At 36.3% G+C, this 16,664-nt stretch overlaps 1 protein-coding gene and 1 pseudogene across 1 annotated transcript in view; both read right to left on the reverse strand.

Moving 5' to 3' along the window:
- Positions 1–1,730: 1,730 nt before the first annotated feature.
- Positions 1,731–16,664, reverse strand: part of LOC120245495 (glutamate receptor ionotropic, delta-2-like) — a gene marked incomplete at its 3' end in the record, with an annotated part of 915,851 nt that continues 900,917 nt past the window's right edge. Inside the window, exon 8 of the mRNA XM_039252574.1 lies at positions 1,731–1,850. Coding sequence (XP_039108505.1) covers positions 1,731–1,850 — 120 coding nt within the window. The remainder of the gene's footprint in view (positions 1,851–16,664) is intronic.
- LOC120245494 lies at positions 11,339–15,933 on the reverse strand (annotated as a pseudogene).

A 16,664-nucleotide genomic window follows, 5' to 3' on the forward strand; every position in this document is an offset into this window, starting at 1 on the left:
AAAATTTGGTGGGAACATAGGGCAATGAAAACTTATTGCATTGCTGGTGGTATGAAAATTAGCAAATCTCTATGAAAATGGGTTTGAGGTTATACAGTAAAATTCAAGATATGCTTGAAGTATATATACATATATGTATATGTATATGTATATATATTTAAGTCGGCTCTAAGCCAGGCATGAAGCTCAGTACAGAGCTTGAACTCAGGACCTGAAGATCAAGACCTGAGCTGAGATGAAGAGTTGGATGCTCAACCAACTGAGCCATACAGGTGTCCCAATATGCTTCCTTATATTAAGCAATTCTACTCCAAACGTACAGAAATATACACACAAGTTCTAGAATATATATTCAAGATATATTTCCAAGAATATTTATAACTGCTTTTCTTATAAGAGTCTAAAAATGGATAGAGACCACAGTGGCCTGGGACACATTCACGTGGTAGAAAACAACAGCAATATAGAAATAAACTACAACTGCATGTAATGACAAGAATGGAGAACACAAACAGAATGTTGAACATAAGAAGCAAGAAAATAATATATGCAATATTGAGACCATTCATACACTGAAATAGTGGCAAAATTCAATTATGTTATTTAAGGATGCACACAGGGATAAAACTTATATTTAAAATATAACAAAATGAGTATCAGAAAAGTCAGACTAATGGTTATACTAGTGAGAAGAGGAGCCAGGGATATATCAGGGAGAAGTACATGGGGGTGTTTAAGATGCTTGATATGCCATCGTTCTTGATGTCAGTAGTGGTTGTTTCCTTTAAAATAATTCAATAAACTATCTTTGTGTTTTATGTAGTTTTTATATCTCCTATGTTTCACTATAAGACAATAATTAAAAACATATTTATTAAGGCACTTTCTACTCCTCTCTAGCATAAGTTTTCTAGGAAGTTTTACTGAGGATTAGAATAACTCCTAACTGTTTTGTCTGTTTCTCTGCAGCCCACATCTCAGCACTGGAGAGAACACCTACTGAAGAAGCTCTTATTCTCAATGCAGCTACCTTTATACAGTTAGAAATTTATAGTTGTGAGCTCTGGAAGTGCACTCAATTATCTTAGTTTTTTTCTACCAAAAATATATAAAAAATGGCAAATCCAAACTATAGAAAAGTAATTTCAAGAGGGGCTTTTATATTTCTCCTTCAGAAAGCTATTGTATCAGTAGTTTGTAAAATATCCTTTATTAGCACTCACCTTCTTACATGTGGCCTGGAGTATAGAACAAGAGCTCATTTCCTACAAACCATTTTGTACTTATTACATGACAAGCATAGAATTTGAATTACTGTAATGTCAGTTTTTAGAGTAGACTTTCCCTCTTACTGTATGAAATTTATCAAAGCTCTTATTCTGATTTTGTGCATGTTACAAGTTAAAAACCAAGTAGTTATGCATTCTTTAAATATTAAATTCCCTACTTTATGAAAATTATTATAATGAATGGAAGATGATGCTAGTTCCCTAGGAAACCATTAGATTACTTTTTTCCTTTAATTATTCTAAGGCATAAATGAAATGCATTGCTTAATACTTCTGATAAGTAATTAAAGGCATTTAAATACCATATTCTCCCCTTCCCCTTTTGTTTCAAACTACAGTATGGACTTTAACGCCTACTGTGACTGTACTGCATGGAGTAAAATCAAACAAAATTATAGTTGCTTTAGGAAAAAATGCATGTATCAATGTGTCTGGTCTTACTTTGCGAACACCTCGGCCAAGCTCTTCTCCATAGTTGGTTCCAAGAATTTCAAAGTGGACATTGGGATTTCCTCCATTCTCTCCAAATTCTAGCTCTCCAGTCAACCCACTAACTCCACCCTAAAGGAGAGAACAGACACTGCTATAAGATTTCAGAAGAAGTAAAATAATAATAAAAATAATAAGGAGGAGGAGGAAGAGGGGGAGGATGAGGGGTGGAAAAGAAGAAGGAGAAAACGTAGTTGTGGGAACACAATTTCTATCTATAAAATAAGTATATCAAGCATGCAATTATTAACAGGCTATTTTTTAAATAGGTGCATATAATAAATAGGAGAGCAACTGAAAGTTAATCTTAATCCAATCTTACCCGCTTTAACAAGGGAATTTAGACCTAACGAGTCAAATGACTACTCAAAATAACACCATGTTAGAGCTGAGACTAACTTCCGGCATAGGATTTTGGCCACCATATCTTGTGAAATGCACAGATCCATTAGTCAGAAAACAAGATGCTTCTGGAAAGCATAAAATCAACTCTGGAGACAAGTTTTGACAATATTCTTTCTCTAGCACAATTCTATTCTAATTAGATCTAAAATTATATCTGGAAACCTTAAAAGCCATGGTTTCTGATTGGAGATATTTTTTCTTCTTTAAATATCTTTTCCAAATTAAAAAAAATAAAAAGCTAAATTAGGCTTGAAATCTGTTTTTGCTCTTAAATAGTAATGCTGGCTGTTGAGATTCATTGGGAATTTCCAAACTTCATCTTTCATTCAGTGTGACAGATGTGCATTTCCCCAACAGATGGCAATGTAGGTCATACTTCCCTCATTCTTGTTTACCACTCTTTTCTCAGTTTAGTTTATACGCCTTCACATTATTTAGAATTTTACAAATGAAAATCATATTCCAAACCACTCCTTTAATAAGGCATTTTTAACTTAGAATTTAGCCTGATAATCACATTTATTTGGAAAAATTATCTGTTTGAAAATTGCTTCAATTAACACCTCTCTGATGTTGATACTTAACTATATCTCATTTGCCATACCCTCTAACTCAACTTCCAGTCTTTTTTGGCAGGTTTTCTGTTATGTGCTATATCTTCTACTTCATATGTCTTGTAGGCCATAATATGACACTACATTCAAAACAGATATTCAATAAAACCATTGCTTACTCGTTAATTTCAGTAGCTACTTCATTTTTGCAATAGCGATAATCAACAAAACTGATTCTCCACTACTATTCTTTAAATTAAAAAAATATTTTATTTTTCAGAGAGAGAGACAGAATGCAAGCAGGGAGAGGCAGAGAGAGAAGAAGACACAGAATCTGAACAGGCTCCAGGCTCTGAGCTCTCAGCATAGATAGAGCCCGACACAGGGCTTGAAACCACTAACCACAAGACCATGACCTGAGCCGAAGTTGGACGCTTAACTGACTGAGCCACCCAGGCACCCCTCTGCTACTATTTTTTAATGTCATCTTCCCTTTTATTATCTAGTTTTTTTAATAAACGTAGGTTGAATTTGACATGTCTTTGTTCTTCTCCTATATGATTAGCAATTACCAACATGGATTTGAGAGTTGGCCTTCCTTAAGTTGATAAATGGTAGCAGAGTCTACTTGTTAGCAAACCTGGCTAAGACCTTTTTCTCTATGCTCCAGTTTCTACATCTGTTAAATAGCAAAATAATAGTGCCTATCCCAGAAGATAATTATGGATCTTATAAAACCATACCCATAAAGAATATAGAAGAGTGCTTGAGTGGTGAGAACTTAATTACTATCATCATCATCATCATCATCATCATGATTATCTAGATGATTACTTCATTCTTTAATTTCAAACAGTTTCTAGTTCTTTCAGAAACTGTAGGCATACTCCTGATGTTTTTCTGCTACTTTGCAACCGTAAGGTTTCAAAATTTCATTATATGCTTGAATCTTTACATGTATTGGGGAATGTTTTTGTTTTGTTTTGTTTTGTTTTGTTTTTGCAAATTTTGACTCAGTCACATTTCACTGATAAGTATTTGGGGGGAAAAAGTGTTAAAGCACCTGGTCTAAGATCTCATTCACTTCTTCTATTGTTATTTGTGTTGTAGGGGGAGAGGGTGAAGGCCAGGGAGAGGAAAAAAAGAAAGGAGGTTGTCTTTGTCTACTAGACCTCCAGTTAGAGACTAATAATATTTAATAGGAAAAAGAGTCCTTATCTATAAAAGCCCTTAGCAGGGTGTCCTGTGTAGTAAATAAACTCAGGATCTGTAGAATAACTGCTTATGGCTTCCAGGAAAATGTCCTAAAACTTTACACTTTCTAGAGTAAAAAATGGATATATTTTATAATGTAAACTACGTGGGGAAATCAATAAAACTTTCCTTACAGACACAATGTGTGTGTCCAATGTGAGAAGAAAGGATTTGGAGAGAGGTGTAGAGTGCCTCACAATCTCTCTCCTCTGTGTCTCTTGACTGGCTGTATCTTTGATATGGGTAAATTAGTCTATTATTGCAAACCAGGTTAATCTAATGTGTTTACTCAGTACTAACATTTCAAATAATTCAATTATTACTTAAGAATTTAAACATTGGGGTAAGTATAGTGGATCTTATTATCAGTAATGTCTCTAAATGGCAAATACTGTAGGAGTTTGACAGACCGATATAACTTATATTTTTATACATAAGTTCAAACTGTTGGTATTCAAAAATCTTATTAGAGATTTTCTTGCCTTCTTTTACATATCTATCCCAATAATATCTCCTAATTAGATCACAGTTTAAATTTTTGTCTTAGTACTTATTTCTAGGGAAAAAATTAAAAAAAAAACATAATTCAATATGATTACTACATTGCAAAAATGCTATATACTCCTGACGTTTTTAGACTTTTGAGCACTAAACTGTCCAGCACTATATAACTATTACTCCCAATCAATACTCACGTGGTCACTCTAGGCCAGTGTTTTTATCCCTAGATTGTATCTGGTACTGAGCAACTTAGTCTTACATCGTATACGAGCTCCAAAAAAAAAAAAAAAAAAAAAAAAAAGACAAAAAAATCCCCACCCACAAATCAAGGGACCTGCATTTAGTTAACTGTGGCCTCCACTTACCTTGTTCACCTTTTTGACTCTGTAATTTATCTTCTTTATGTTCCATTCTTAATGAGATGTTAGCATGTGTAGTCAATAAAACCTTTCCTCATGAAGACTTAAGGGATGCTTGAGAGGTTGGTATTTCAAGCAAATAAACCCTTTAACTGAAGCCTCTTGTTATCTGGCCCAAACTTAACCTCTCTGATTTTTGATTGCTAAGTCTATTTCCATGCTTTTGAGCTTTGTATTTTTATTTTTTTCGTCTATCCTCAGATCAACTTTGAAAACCGAGCCTTGATAAAAATATGTGCTAGCCAGGTGGTAATGAGCAGTCATTATCTTGGTACATGCACAGTTGCATTTTTTATCTCTTGGTGATGCAGCAGATTCTAAACAGAACAAGCTAATGGGACATTGATAGTATGAATAACACATACAAGTAATTTCTAAATGTCCTTTAACTTGACAGTAAAAATTGCTGCCAGGGTAAATCTTTTTTAAAATACCAAGTGAAATTGGTCTGGATTTTATCCCACCCAATTTTTAGAAATATCAGTGGGTATCAAAAATAGAAAGGCGAGAGGAAGAAAAAGAAAACGAGGAGAATCAAAGGTTGGGAATAATTTACCACTGGTTAATCAGCAGCTCAAAAGGCAACAGTTTGTTCTTCCCCTATAGATAGGGTAAGTTGGGGGGGAAAAAGAAGAAAAATATTTAGTAAGAATTTATTTCTCTCTATTATGAAGCTGAAAGACTTTCCCCTATGCTTCAACAGCACAGTAACTTAGACATAGCTTTGGAGGATCATCTGGAACATGAAATATTTATGATACTCAGCTAAGTTCCTCATACATATTTCTAGGTTCCTTGCAACCTGCAGACATGCTTGGTAAACAAGAACACCCTGTAAATAAACTTGAGTCCAGAAAGGTAGAGAACACACTGGAAGATGCCAGATACAGTAGTGTGCCCTGGTGCCCTCATGTTTCATAAGTTAATTTCAGAGAGAAAAATCCCTGATGAAAGTAAAGTATGACATATTTCTACCCAGAAAAGAAATATAATGGTAGATAAATACTATAATATAAGATGAAGAAAACCATGAAAAATTAAAATGAAACAAACCTTTGTTGGTGTGAAGTGGTTAGGAAAATTTGAAGTTGCCATATAACATTTCTATGTGTATATATACATACATATATATATATATATGCATACATGTGTCCATATGTGTATTTGCAAACATACACATTCAAATATTCATTCATAATAGATACTTGCATCAAACTGAGAGTAAACAGGATATTACTAGTAATTTGATCATGCTGTCTATATCTTAGAGGAAAAGAAAATGAGGTCCAGACAGCAAGTTATTTGAGGAGCCTAAACTGAATCCTACATTCTGCGATTCATACTTTTTCCTCTAGACTATGTAAACTGTGTGTCCAACATAACATATGTATATCTAGTGGACTGCTCAAAAAATCCACTATGATATTGTATACTTTGTGATTCAAATGCCCTGAAGCCAGAGAATATATTGACAAGTCCACAAGAATCCCTATTCTAAGGGGACATACTGCATTTTAAAAAGCTCTGGTAGCAAAAAAAAAAAAAAAAAAAAGTTATTTGCACACATTTTGTAAAAAAGGCTATATTATATCTCAAGTCAATACTGTTACTTGCTACTGGTAAGTCAGACTATGTTCTCCTAAATTATCTCTCTCTTCTCCAGGTTTGTAAATTCTGTATGGTAAAGAGTGCTTTACACAAAAAGCAAAGCAATATGTTTCCATTCCTCTAAGTTTACAAGTTAAATAATAATAACAACAATATCTCCAACTTATTAGAGTTATTTTTCTCCAAGCCAGATGCCTAGAATCTTCTTTCCTCTCCTACACATTTATGTTAAGAAACCAAATCTTATTTCAATCACCTAAATATCTCTCAAAGACATCTCTTTCTGTCCATCCCCATGCCCAAAACCATTGCTCTTCATTTCCTTTGAATTGGAGCACCAGCCCCTTAATTGGAGTTTTCTCATCCAGTCTGTCTTGGTCCAATGGCAGCTGCATCATGGATTCTCCACTTGGAAGCCACTGAGTAATTTAGTTTTGTCACTCCCTGCTCCCATGGAAAATACCTCAGTAACTTGATCTTACCCCTTGAACAGAGCTCAGGAAATTTAACATGGTTTGCAAAACCCTTCATGTCTTTCCCCTGTGTACCATATTTTAGCTAATAAGGAACGATGTCCCAATTCCACATCTATTCTAGCCACCCCGCTCTTATTTCAGATGCTTACATGTGTCAAGCACTCTTTCCTCCAAACCTGAGATTATTCTTTTGCCCTTGCATGGAACATTCTTCTCCATTCCTGGAATACTCTTCCCTTTCTTTTCTTTGCTAATAACTACTCATCTCAAACATTTCCAGTTATCTGTCATGCTTATACCTAAGTAGGTCCTCCAGTCACATATTTCCAGAACAGTTGGTGTTTCCCCTTTTGTAGAACTGATCACACTTGTACTATTTTTGATACTTCATTTTCCTTTCTTATTCTGTGATCTCACGGTACAGCATATGGTAGTACTCAGTAAATATTTGTTGAATGAATACATTACCATATAAGAATTAGAGTAAATTCAATACTTTTGCCATTTCAAAGAACACTTCCTTAGTTTTTTAATGTTGATTTATTTAAGACAGACTATAGAGGGGGAGAAAGAGAGATAGAGAGAGAGAGAGAGAGAGAGAGAGACAAAGAGAGAGAAAAAGAGAGAGAAGAGAGAGAGAATCTCAAGCAGGCTCCGTGCTGTCAGTGCAGAGTCCCATACAGGGCACAATCTCACCTACAGTAAGTCATGACCAGAGATGAAATCAAGAGTTGACTGCTTAACCGACTGAGCCACCCAGCTGCTCCAAGAATACTTCTTTAGATATCAACATACATCAAAATCTCTTTTAGGAACACTTTTAGTGAGGAGCCTGCTTGGGATTCTCGCTCCCTCTCACTCTGACCCTCCCTTGCTACACGTGTGCATTCTCTCTCTCTCAAACTCAATAAATAAACTTAAAAAAAAATCTCTTTTAGATAGAATTGGTACCAATACAAGAAAATGTATTTGTATTAAATGATTTTAGATATTGACATAAGCGTTGATATACTCTATTTCCCCACATTTTGTATTGGAAAAAGTCACCATAATGGATTTAGCAGAAATTGATCAATTAAGCCAATGCAGAAGTATCTGATTTAAGGATCTATCAAATCTTGATTGTCTTATTCATGTAGAATACATAGAAAATGTCAGTGCTTTTATGTGTAATCACATATTTTTCTTGTAGTATTTTTCTTAGTTTTTTTAAATTAAACAATTTTGAATTTTTGAATTTTTAAAAAACTATATAAGCATATTCTTTCTAAAACTCAGGTCTCATTTTGTTATATCCATGCTCAAAAGTTCTTTAGGGTGTTTTACTTACCTACAAAATGAATTCCTTTCCTCAGTATCTTTCCAATCTAGACTAGTCTCTTCATGTGTTTTATCCACTGGCAAATTAGTCAAATGTTGTCATTGTCCACATAATTTATTCAAATAGCTATGTCAGCTAGAGTGTTCCCACCACCTGAAATGCCCTCTTCTTCATAGCTTTACATATCTTAAATCTGTTAATATTCTAGTTCCCATTAATATGCTATCAGTTTCATGCAAACTCTCTAATCTGTTTTCTGTGTTTTGAGTCGGGTTCCCAGGGAAATAGTTCTGAAATGATTTGCTTATCTGCAGGAGGTTACCAGAGGCACTCCTAGGAAAAGCAGTTGCAAGAGAGTATGAGAAGAAGGCCTGGAAAGGGACAGGAGACACAATGATGGAAATATAGCAAATGCTCAGGTGATGCCATGGGCCAGTCTCTAGTAAGATAACTCTGGAGTTATCCCAGTGGGAGGCAAAGAACTCAGACCATTGTGCAAAGTCCGGTCACTAGATGCATGCAATTCTAGGAAGTGAGTAGAGCAGCTCCTTGCTGCCCAAAGCAGTTCCTGAACCAAGGCTCAGCTGTGAGCCTTCTCAGGAAAGAGCACCTCAGCTGAGAAATAGGGGTCTGCACCGTACACTCTAAGATTCCATGGTGTCCTATTTTTGCCATGCGTGGGGCATTTTATTGTCTCTCACTTCAGAGTACAGCTGTTTGATAATAATATTCATTACTAGGTTCTAAATTCTTTTTTGGATGATCATATAAAAGAGTTTGAATAATACATTCCACACTATAGACATTTGATAAATGTCGGTTAAGGGTGTGATAAATACATGAATGAACAGAGTGTACTCTTGGAAGCTGAATCAACATTACCAGTAAGAAAAAAATAGAAAATGATCACCATTTAATTTTAGAACAAGTCTGTAAATAAAAATACTCTGCCCAAATTGCCTGGGTGTAATATTATTCCACAGCCGAAGAAAGATGGTAGATATATATATAGACTTAACTGGTTTCTACATGTCCCAGAGAAATGGTTTTTAAACTGTGGTTCTAAGAGCCAGTTGTAGTTGGAGTCCACCTTGGGAGGTCTTCTCCCACTCTCTTCCAGAGCAGCTCAGCTTTCGTTTCACTTATTATTTAGTTTAAAAGGTTTGGAAGCTTTCTCTAGGGTATGTAACACCAACAAATCTAAATTATACAACATGAAGATTCCTTACCAAAATATATATTACAGGGGTGCCTGGGTGGCTCAGTCGGTTAAGCATCCAACTTTGGCTCAAGTCATGATCGCATGGTTCGTGGGTTCGAGCCCCACGTCAGGCTCTGTTGACAGCTAGCTCAGAGCCTGGAGCCTGTTTCACATTCTGTGTCTCCCTCTCTCTTTGACCCTCCCCTGCTCATACTGTCTCTTTCTCTCTCTCAGAAATAAGTAAAAAAAATATTAAAAATATATATTACAATTATATGTAGCTTCTCAGAATAAAGAATGCATATGTGCTCTAACAAATGTTTTGTCACAAGCACTTTTAAAAATGCAGTCTATGCTTTTGGAATCGTCCCTCTTGCACACTCATCAATACACACTCCAAATACAAGGCATTTGGAAAAAACCCACATTGACAGACACTAAGATATTGTTTATATAATATTTGTACTTGCTTTGATTTCTTGGTGTGTGTATTTTCTTTAGCCAAGCAGGTCTGAGAGTAGTGAATAAAAACTACCACCATGAACAAGAGAAATGGTCAGTGGTATGGTATACAGAACACAGGACTGGAAGCCACACAACTTGGTCCTGAAACTAATTTTCTTTTAACCAACCGTTAATAAGTCATTTAATTTTTCTGAGGCTGTTTTCTCCATCTTAAAATTAGGGAAGGAATAACTTTATTTGACCTTGCTACTCTAAAATTGTATGGGTTACTAATGAATTCTAAAAATTAAAAAAAAAATAAAACAAAATGTATCAGAAAGATACATTCCTTACCTAATTAAAAAAAAAAAATCTTTTCAGGGGTTTCTGGGTAGCTCTGAGCATCCGACTCTCGGTTTTGGCTCAGGTCATGATCTCATGGTTTTGAGAGTTCAAGCTCCACATCAGGCTCTGCAGTGGCAGCACAGAGCTTGCTTAGGATTCTCTCTCTCTCCCCACCACTATCTCTGCCCCTCCTCCACTAAAGCTGTCTCTGCCTCTCTCAAAATTAATTTTTAAAAAACCTGGAAAAAGTTAAAAAATATCTTTTCAAATAATACCTTTCATATACATAACAGCAAAACACTTGTGGCATATTTATTATACCAAGATTCTACTATCAAAATTATGCAAGTTTAGAAGTGGAAGCTAAAGCAGTTAGCCAAGAAAATTTTATTTTATTATTTTTTAAATTAGGAAAAAAAGTTTTGCATATTAGAAGAAACTGGCAGACATTAGCCTAGAACATTAATTCCTGATCTTACAGTAGCCATAAGAACTAGCTTCTAGAAGGAATTACGTCTGAGTGCTATAATAGGTAGAAAGGCTCTGGTTTAAGTCTTATCTCATATTACAAAATACCCTAGCATATGGATGCTTGCTATTAGAGAGTTTAGCAGGAAAAAACATAAAACAAAATAAAACAAACAAACAGAAAAACAATACAAATACCCAGACTGCCATCTTAAAACACTGGCATTCTGCTGTATGTATATACGTACAGATTAAAAGCCCTGGTGCTAAAAAAGTGTCATAGGAAGAAAATAATTTCTACTGTGTATGTTGCAAATTGGCACCGTATTTTTACTCAAAATGTGGGGGAGGTAATGGAAACATAGACTTTCTAAAAACTCACTTTACTAAGAAAATGGAACCCAAGTTAAAAAAAAAAATATGGAGCCAGATAATGATCTTAAGAACCTATTTCTGCTGATGGCAGCAGTGGCAGCTGATTGGCCTATATGCCAAACATTTATGGAAGCAAATGCAATGTCCAAGTGCAGACAAGCAGAACACCCAGTACTATTCACAAAATATTCAGAGCAAGCAAACAGCTTTTCTAGTCACTGTCAAGACGTCATCATCAGCCAAAGCACGAAGCACTTCGTCAAACATATCTTTGGTAATTGCTATGTCAGAAAGTCTCTGAATGTCTTTAAAAAGTTTAGAGTATTTTAGAGCTGATGCTTTTGCCTTTACATAAAATAAGTTTTTTTTTTCTTTTTTTTTTTCAGTGCTTCAGCTAACTCTTCTTTCCATTCAGAGAGGTGGAACTCATGTCTGCAGTAAGAAGAGATATGTCCATAGTGCTAGTCCAGGGGTTCTGCTAAGTAAATTCATGATTCCAGCTATCAAAAGTATACAGAAACCACTCTTCAGCTACTACTAATCTTCTGCATCTTCCTCAAGTCTACATAAGCCTGGATGAGAGCTTGGCTGGCTTCCTGGCTCAGCCAAGACAAGGTGGTGCTGTGAGCATAAGCTCTAATTGAGTACTGCCATGTTGGTGAACCTCATCTCCCATTTGCTCCTTGCTCTGGTAGTACAGAGCCACACGGTGGTGAATCAGGTGACTGTCATATGCTTCATCCTGAGGGTCCAGGATGAGAAAGATCAAATCAAGCCTTGATAATAATATATGAGGTAGCTGGATATTACCAATGTTCTTTTTTTTTTAACGAATTCCATTGAGACTTAATAGAATTTGCTGCTGCCAGGATAAAGTGCATGCGCTGAGCTGACAAATAACCCCAGCCTTTGCCTTTGCTCTGGAGACAATCAGCCATCCCATGACTTTGTGTGATGCTGATCTTGTATTTTTATTTATCTTTGCAAACTTATCAATGCAGCAGATATTATTGTCACTCAGGACAAAGGCACCAGCCTTCAGGAGCACCTGCATTATCTCAAGGTCGTTTGCTATATATCATCTATATCCATATCTATATTCATTATTTATATCTATATCTATCTTTATATCTACTGTTAGTTGGTCGCAGGAGACGGAGTTTTATAGATACTGCAGAAGTTGGAACCTACTGGTCTTTGGGTCACCACACATCAGGATGTTCTTAGCATAAAGTCTGACCCTTCCCATGTGACTAAAATCTTTCCTTTTTCCAAGGAAGAGCTGAAGCAAGATTCCCCTTTTTAAAATCTTCATGTTCCTACAAGCGTGGAGCTGAGGCTGAAGCAAGGCTCTCATAAGTGCCTTTGTTTTTGTAAAGTTCCTTAAGCAATTCCACATGCTTCTCTGAAAAAGTTTCTGTTCTATATCTTCATCTGATTCTTCATGCAAATGTTCTACATCTATCTTCTGATGATAACTGCCATCGATATGAGTTTTGTTGACAGACTACACATTACTCACTCTTGAATTGACTCAGTAAGTTACATTACAGATAGACATCTGTAATATTTACTCTGTCCCCAGGTTGAACCTTGCCAACAAGACCAATGTGAGCAAAAAGCATGATAGTGTGAGGCATCTGCCTTGCAGGCATATTTTCAGGCAGGAGACTCTTAAAGTTCTATAATCTACTTGCCTCAGAACAAAGAGTGGTTATGGGTCAGCACTCACCCACATGGGGCTCAGTGCTTAAGCCATGGTCCGTCTCCACCAAGACAGTGGTGGGGGGGGGGGGGGGGGAGAAGTGCACACATGGCATTGCAAGAAGGACTTCAGCATCTCTAGAAGCAGATGGAACATCTTAATCAACACGCCACTGATGGTGCTAGACTGGTCAATGTCTTCCAAATTCAGGTTTCTCATGTAATTAGTGTTAAACACATTGAATGGTCCTGCTTAAATCTAATGTTCTGAGGTTGAGTCAGGTAACTGTCAAAGAATATCTCATTGATAGCCATGCTAAAAGTTGAGTGAGTGGCAGATGAGCTGTCTGTATAGATTTTTGCAAATGATTTTATTTGTTCACAGTTTACACTTTAAGATGACTCCTCAGAGATGATAAACAATGTTGAGCATCTTTTCATGTGTCTGTTAGCCATTTGGATGTCTTCTTTGGGAAAAAAAATGCCTATTCATGTTTCTTGCCCATTTCTTTACTGGATTATTATTATTATTTTTTTTTTCAGGTGATAAGTTTGTTAAGTCATTTATAGACTTCGGATACTAACTCTCTATCCGACATGTCATTTGAAAATATCTTCTCCCCTTCCATCAGTTACCTCTTAGGTTTTTTTTTACCTCTTAGGTTTTTTTTTTTTTTTTAATTTTTTTAAAGTTTATTTATTTTTGTGACAGAGAGAGAGAGAGAGAGAGAGAGAGAGAACGGGGAAGGGACAGAAAGGGCAGGAGATGCAGAATCCAAAGCAGGCTCCAGGCTCTGAACTGTCAGCACAGAGCCCAATGTGGGGCCCAAACCCACCAGCCATGAGACCATGACCTGAGCCAAAGTCAGATGACCAACCAACTGAGCAACCCAGGTGCCCTGCCTTTTAGTTTTGTTGATTGTTTTCTTTGTTGTGCAGAAGCTTTTTAACTTGATGAGGTCCCAATAGTTCACTTTTGCTTTTATTTCCCTTGCCTGCAGAGATGCATCAAGTAAGAAGTTGCTGTGGCTGAGGTCATTGAGGTGGTTGCCTGTTTTCTCTTCTAGGATTTTGAATGGTTACCTGTCTCACATTTGGGTCTTTCGTCCATTTGGAATTTATTTTTGCATGTAAGAAAGTGGTCTAGTTTCATTCTTCTGCATGTTGCTATCCAGTTCTCCCAGTACCATTTGCTTTTTTACTGTATACTCTTCCCTGCTTTGTCAAAGGTTAGTTGTTCATACAACTGTGGGTCCAATTCTGGATTCTCAGTTCTATTCTGAGAATTGGTCTATGTGTCTGTTTCAGTGCCAATACCATACAGTCTTAATGAATACAGCTTTGTAGTGCAGGCTAAAGTCTGGGATTGTGATATCTCCAGCTATGGTTTTCTTTTTCAACATTACTTTGGCTATTAGGAGTCTTTTGTAGTTCCATACAGATTTTAGGAGTGTTTGTTCTAACTCTGAGAAGAATCCACATTGAGATACCACCTCATAAGGGTCAGAATCAGTAAAATTAACAATTCAGGAAACAAAATGTTGGTGAGGATGTGAAGAAAGGGGAAGCTTCTTGCATTGTTGGTGGGAATGCAAACTGGTACAGCCACTCTGTAAAAACAGTGTGGAGATTCCTCAAACAATTAAAAAAGATCCCTCAAAAAATTAAAAATAGAATTACCCTACAACACGGCAATGACACTGTTAAGAATTTATCCAAAAGATACAGGAGTGCTTATTCATAAGGGAACATGTACCCTAATATTTATAGCAGTGCTATCAACACTAGCCAAATTATGGAAAGAGCCCAAATACCCATCAACTGATGAATGGATAAAGTAAATGTGTTACACATACACACACACACACACACACACACACACACACACACACTGGAATACTACTCAGCAATAAAAAAGAATGGGGGCGCCTGGGTGGCTTAGTCGGTTAAGCGTCCGACTTTCGCTTGGGTCATGATCTCGCGGTTCGTGGGTTCGAGCCCCGCGTCGGGCTCTGTGCTGACTGCCAGCTCAGAGCCTGGAGCCTGTTTCAGTCTGTGACTCCCTCTCTCTCTGACCCTCCCCTGCTCATGCTGTCTCTCTCTCTCTCCTAGAAATAAATAAAAACATTAAAAAAAAAAAAAGAATGAAATCATGCTATTTGCAATAACATGGATGGAACTTGAGGGTTTTATACTAAGTGAAGTAAGTCAGTCAGAGAAAGACAGATATCATATGTTTTCACTCATACATGTGATTTGAGAAACTTAATAGAAGACCATGGGGGAAGGGAAAGGAAAAAAAAAAAAACAGAGAAGGAAGCAAACCATAAGAAAATCTTAAATACGGAGACCAAACTGAGGGTTGATGGGGGTAGGGGACACGGAAAATGGGTGATGGGCATTGAAGAAGGCACTTTTTGGAATGAGCATTGGGTGTTGTATGTAAGTGATGAATCACGGGACTCTATTCTAAAGCCAAGAACACACTGTATACACTGCATTTTAGCTAACTTGACAATTATATATATGCATAGATATAATTATTTACATACATATATATGTATATATACATATATATAATTATTTACATACGTATATATGTATATATAATGATTCCCCAGTTATATCAATCTCCCTATCACTGCATATACAAAGATTCCACAATATCTAAGGCAGCATTTTTCTTCTTTAGCCAGAGAATCAATAAAATGATGATGAAAATCCCCCAAATTTTCTTGGCACATTGCCATATTTATACATGTCGCTCAAATCACAGATTTTTGGCCTACAGACTGCTCACTGGCCACTGTATCCTCTGTTGTATCCTCTGTTGCTGGCTCATCCTGCAAATTCACCCACAAACACTTTCATGTACACCCCCACATCAGGTCTCTGCCTCTGGGTGTGCCACTAACACCACGGCTTGAGGTTTCTTTTACCCAAGAGCTGGAAGTGTCATATGTTAGTGATGAATCAGCATTCAAACCAGATGAAGAGTCAAAGAATGCATCAGATGAGAGCTGGAAAATACTGTGTCCTGCATGGAAGGCTTCTGCAGTCCAGGTTGGCATCAGTTGCATCTCTTCTGTAGAGGTTGAATCCTGAGCTCTACATCTCTGAGAAAGAGATGACCTGGACTCGTCACCTCGAGCAGGGAAAGGTGGCCACCTCTGAAGGACACAGGGTTCTGTGGTGTACTTTGCAGGTTATGTACTCAGACAGACCCCAAGGAAAGTTTTTTAAAAGTTTAAAAAACATATAAAATATTAGAATTAGATGATAACATTCATTTTACTTGAGGATGGTATCAATGTCCACTTGAAAAGGACAAGAGAATAAACTATGAAGAAAGAAGTGAGAATCAGGAGTCAAGTTTCAAGAGTTGATCAGCTTAATCACAAAATATATCAAACATCAACCACTACCTTGCATACCTACAATATCTAGTTTGAAAACGTAATGGAAAAAATTATATTCATGATACCATGTACATACATGGACACACACAGACATACATACTCAAAACTTTATAAAATTATAGGATAAACGTAATGAAAATATGTATGAAGGACATTGTAAATTCTTATTGAGGGGCTATAAAAGATGGTTATATGGAAAGATACCATGTCCATTTATAGTTAGACTCAATATTTTACAAAAATATCATTTTCTCAAAAATAATCTATAAAATTAATATAAATAACAATTGCTTAAAGATCACTGATAATATCCGGAAGAAACAAACATTTGAGAATTGACCTGTATTTTTTTTTAAAGAAGAGAAATGTGAAAGTACCTATCCTACCACTTT

The sequence above is a fragment of the Hyaena hyaena genome, unplaced genomic scaffold (genome assembly GCF_003009895.1).
Source record: "Hyaena hyaena isolate Hyena2069 unplaced genomic scaffold, ASM300989v1 scaffold_419, whole genome shotgun sequence".
NCBI classification, from domain to species: domain Eukaryota; kingdom Metazoa; phylum Chordata; class Mammalia; order Carnivora; family Hyaenidae; genus Hyaena; species Hyaena hyaena.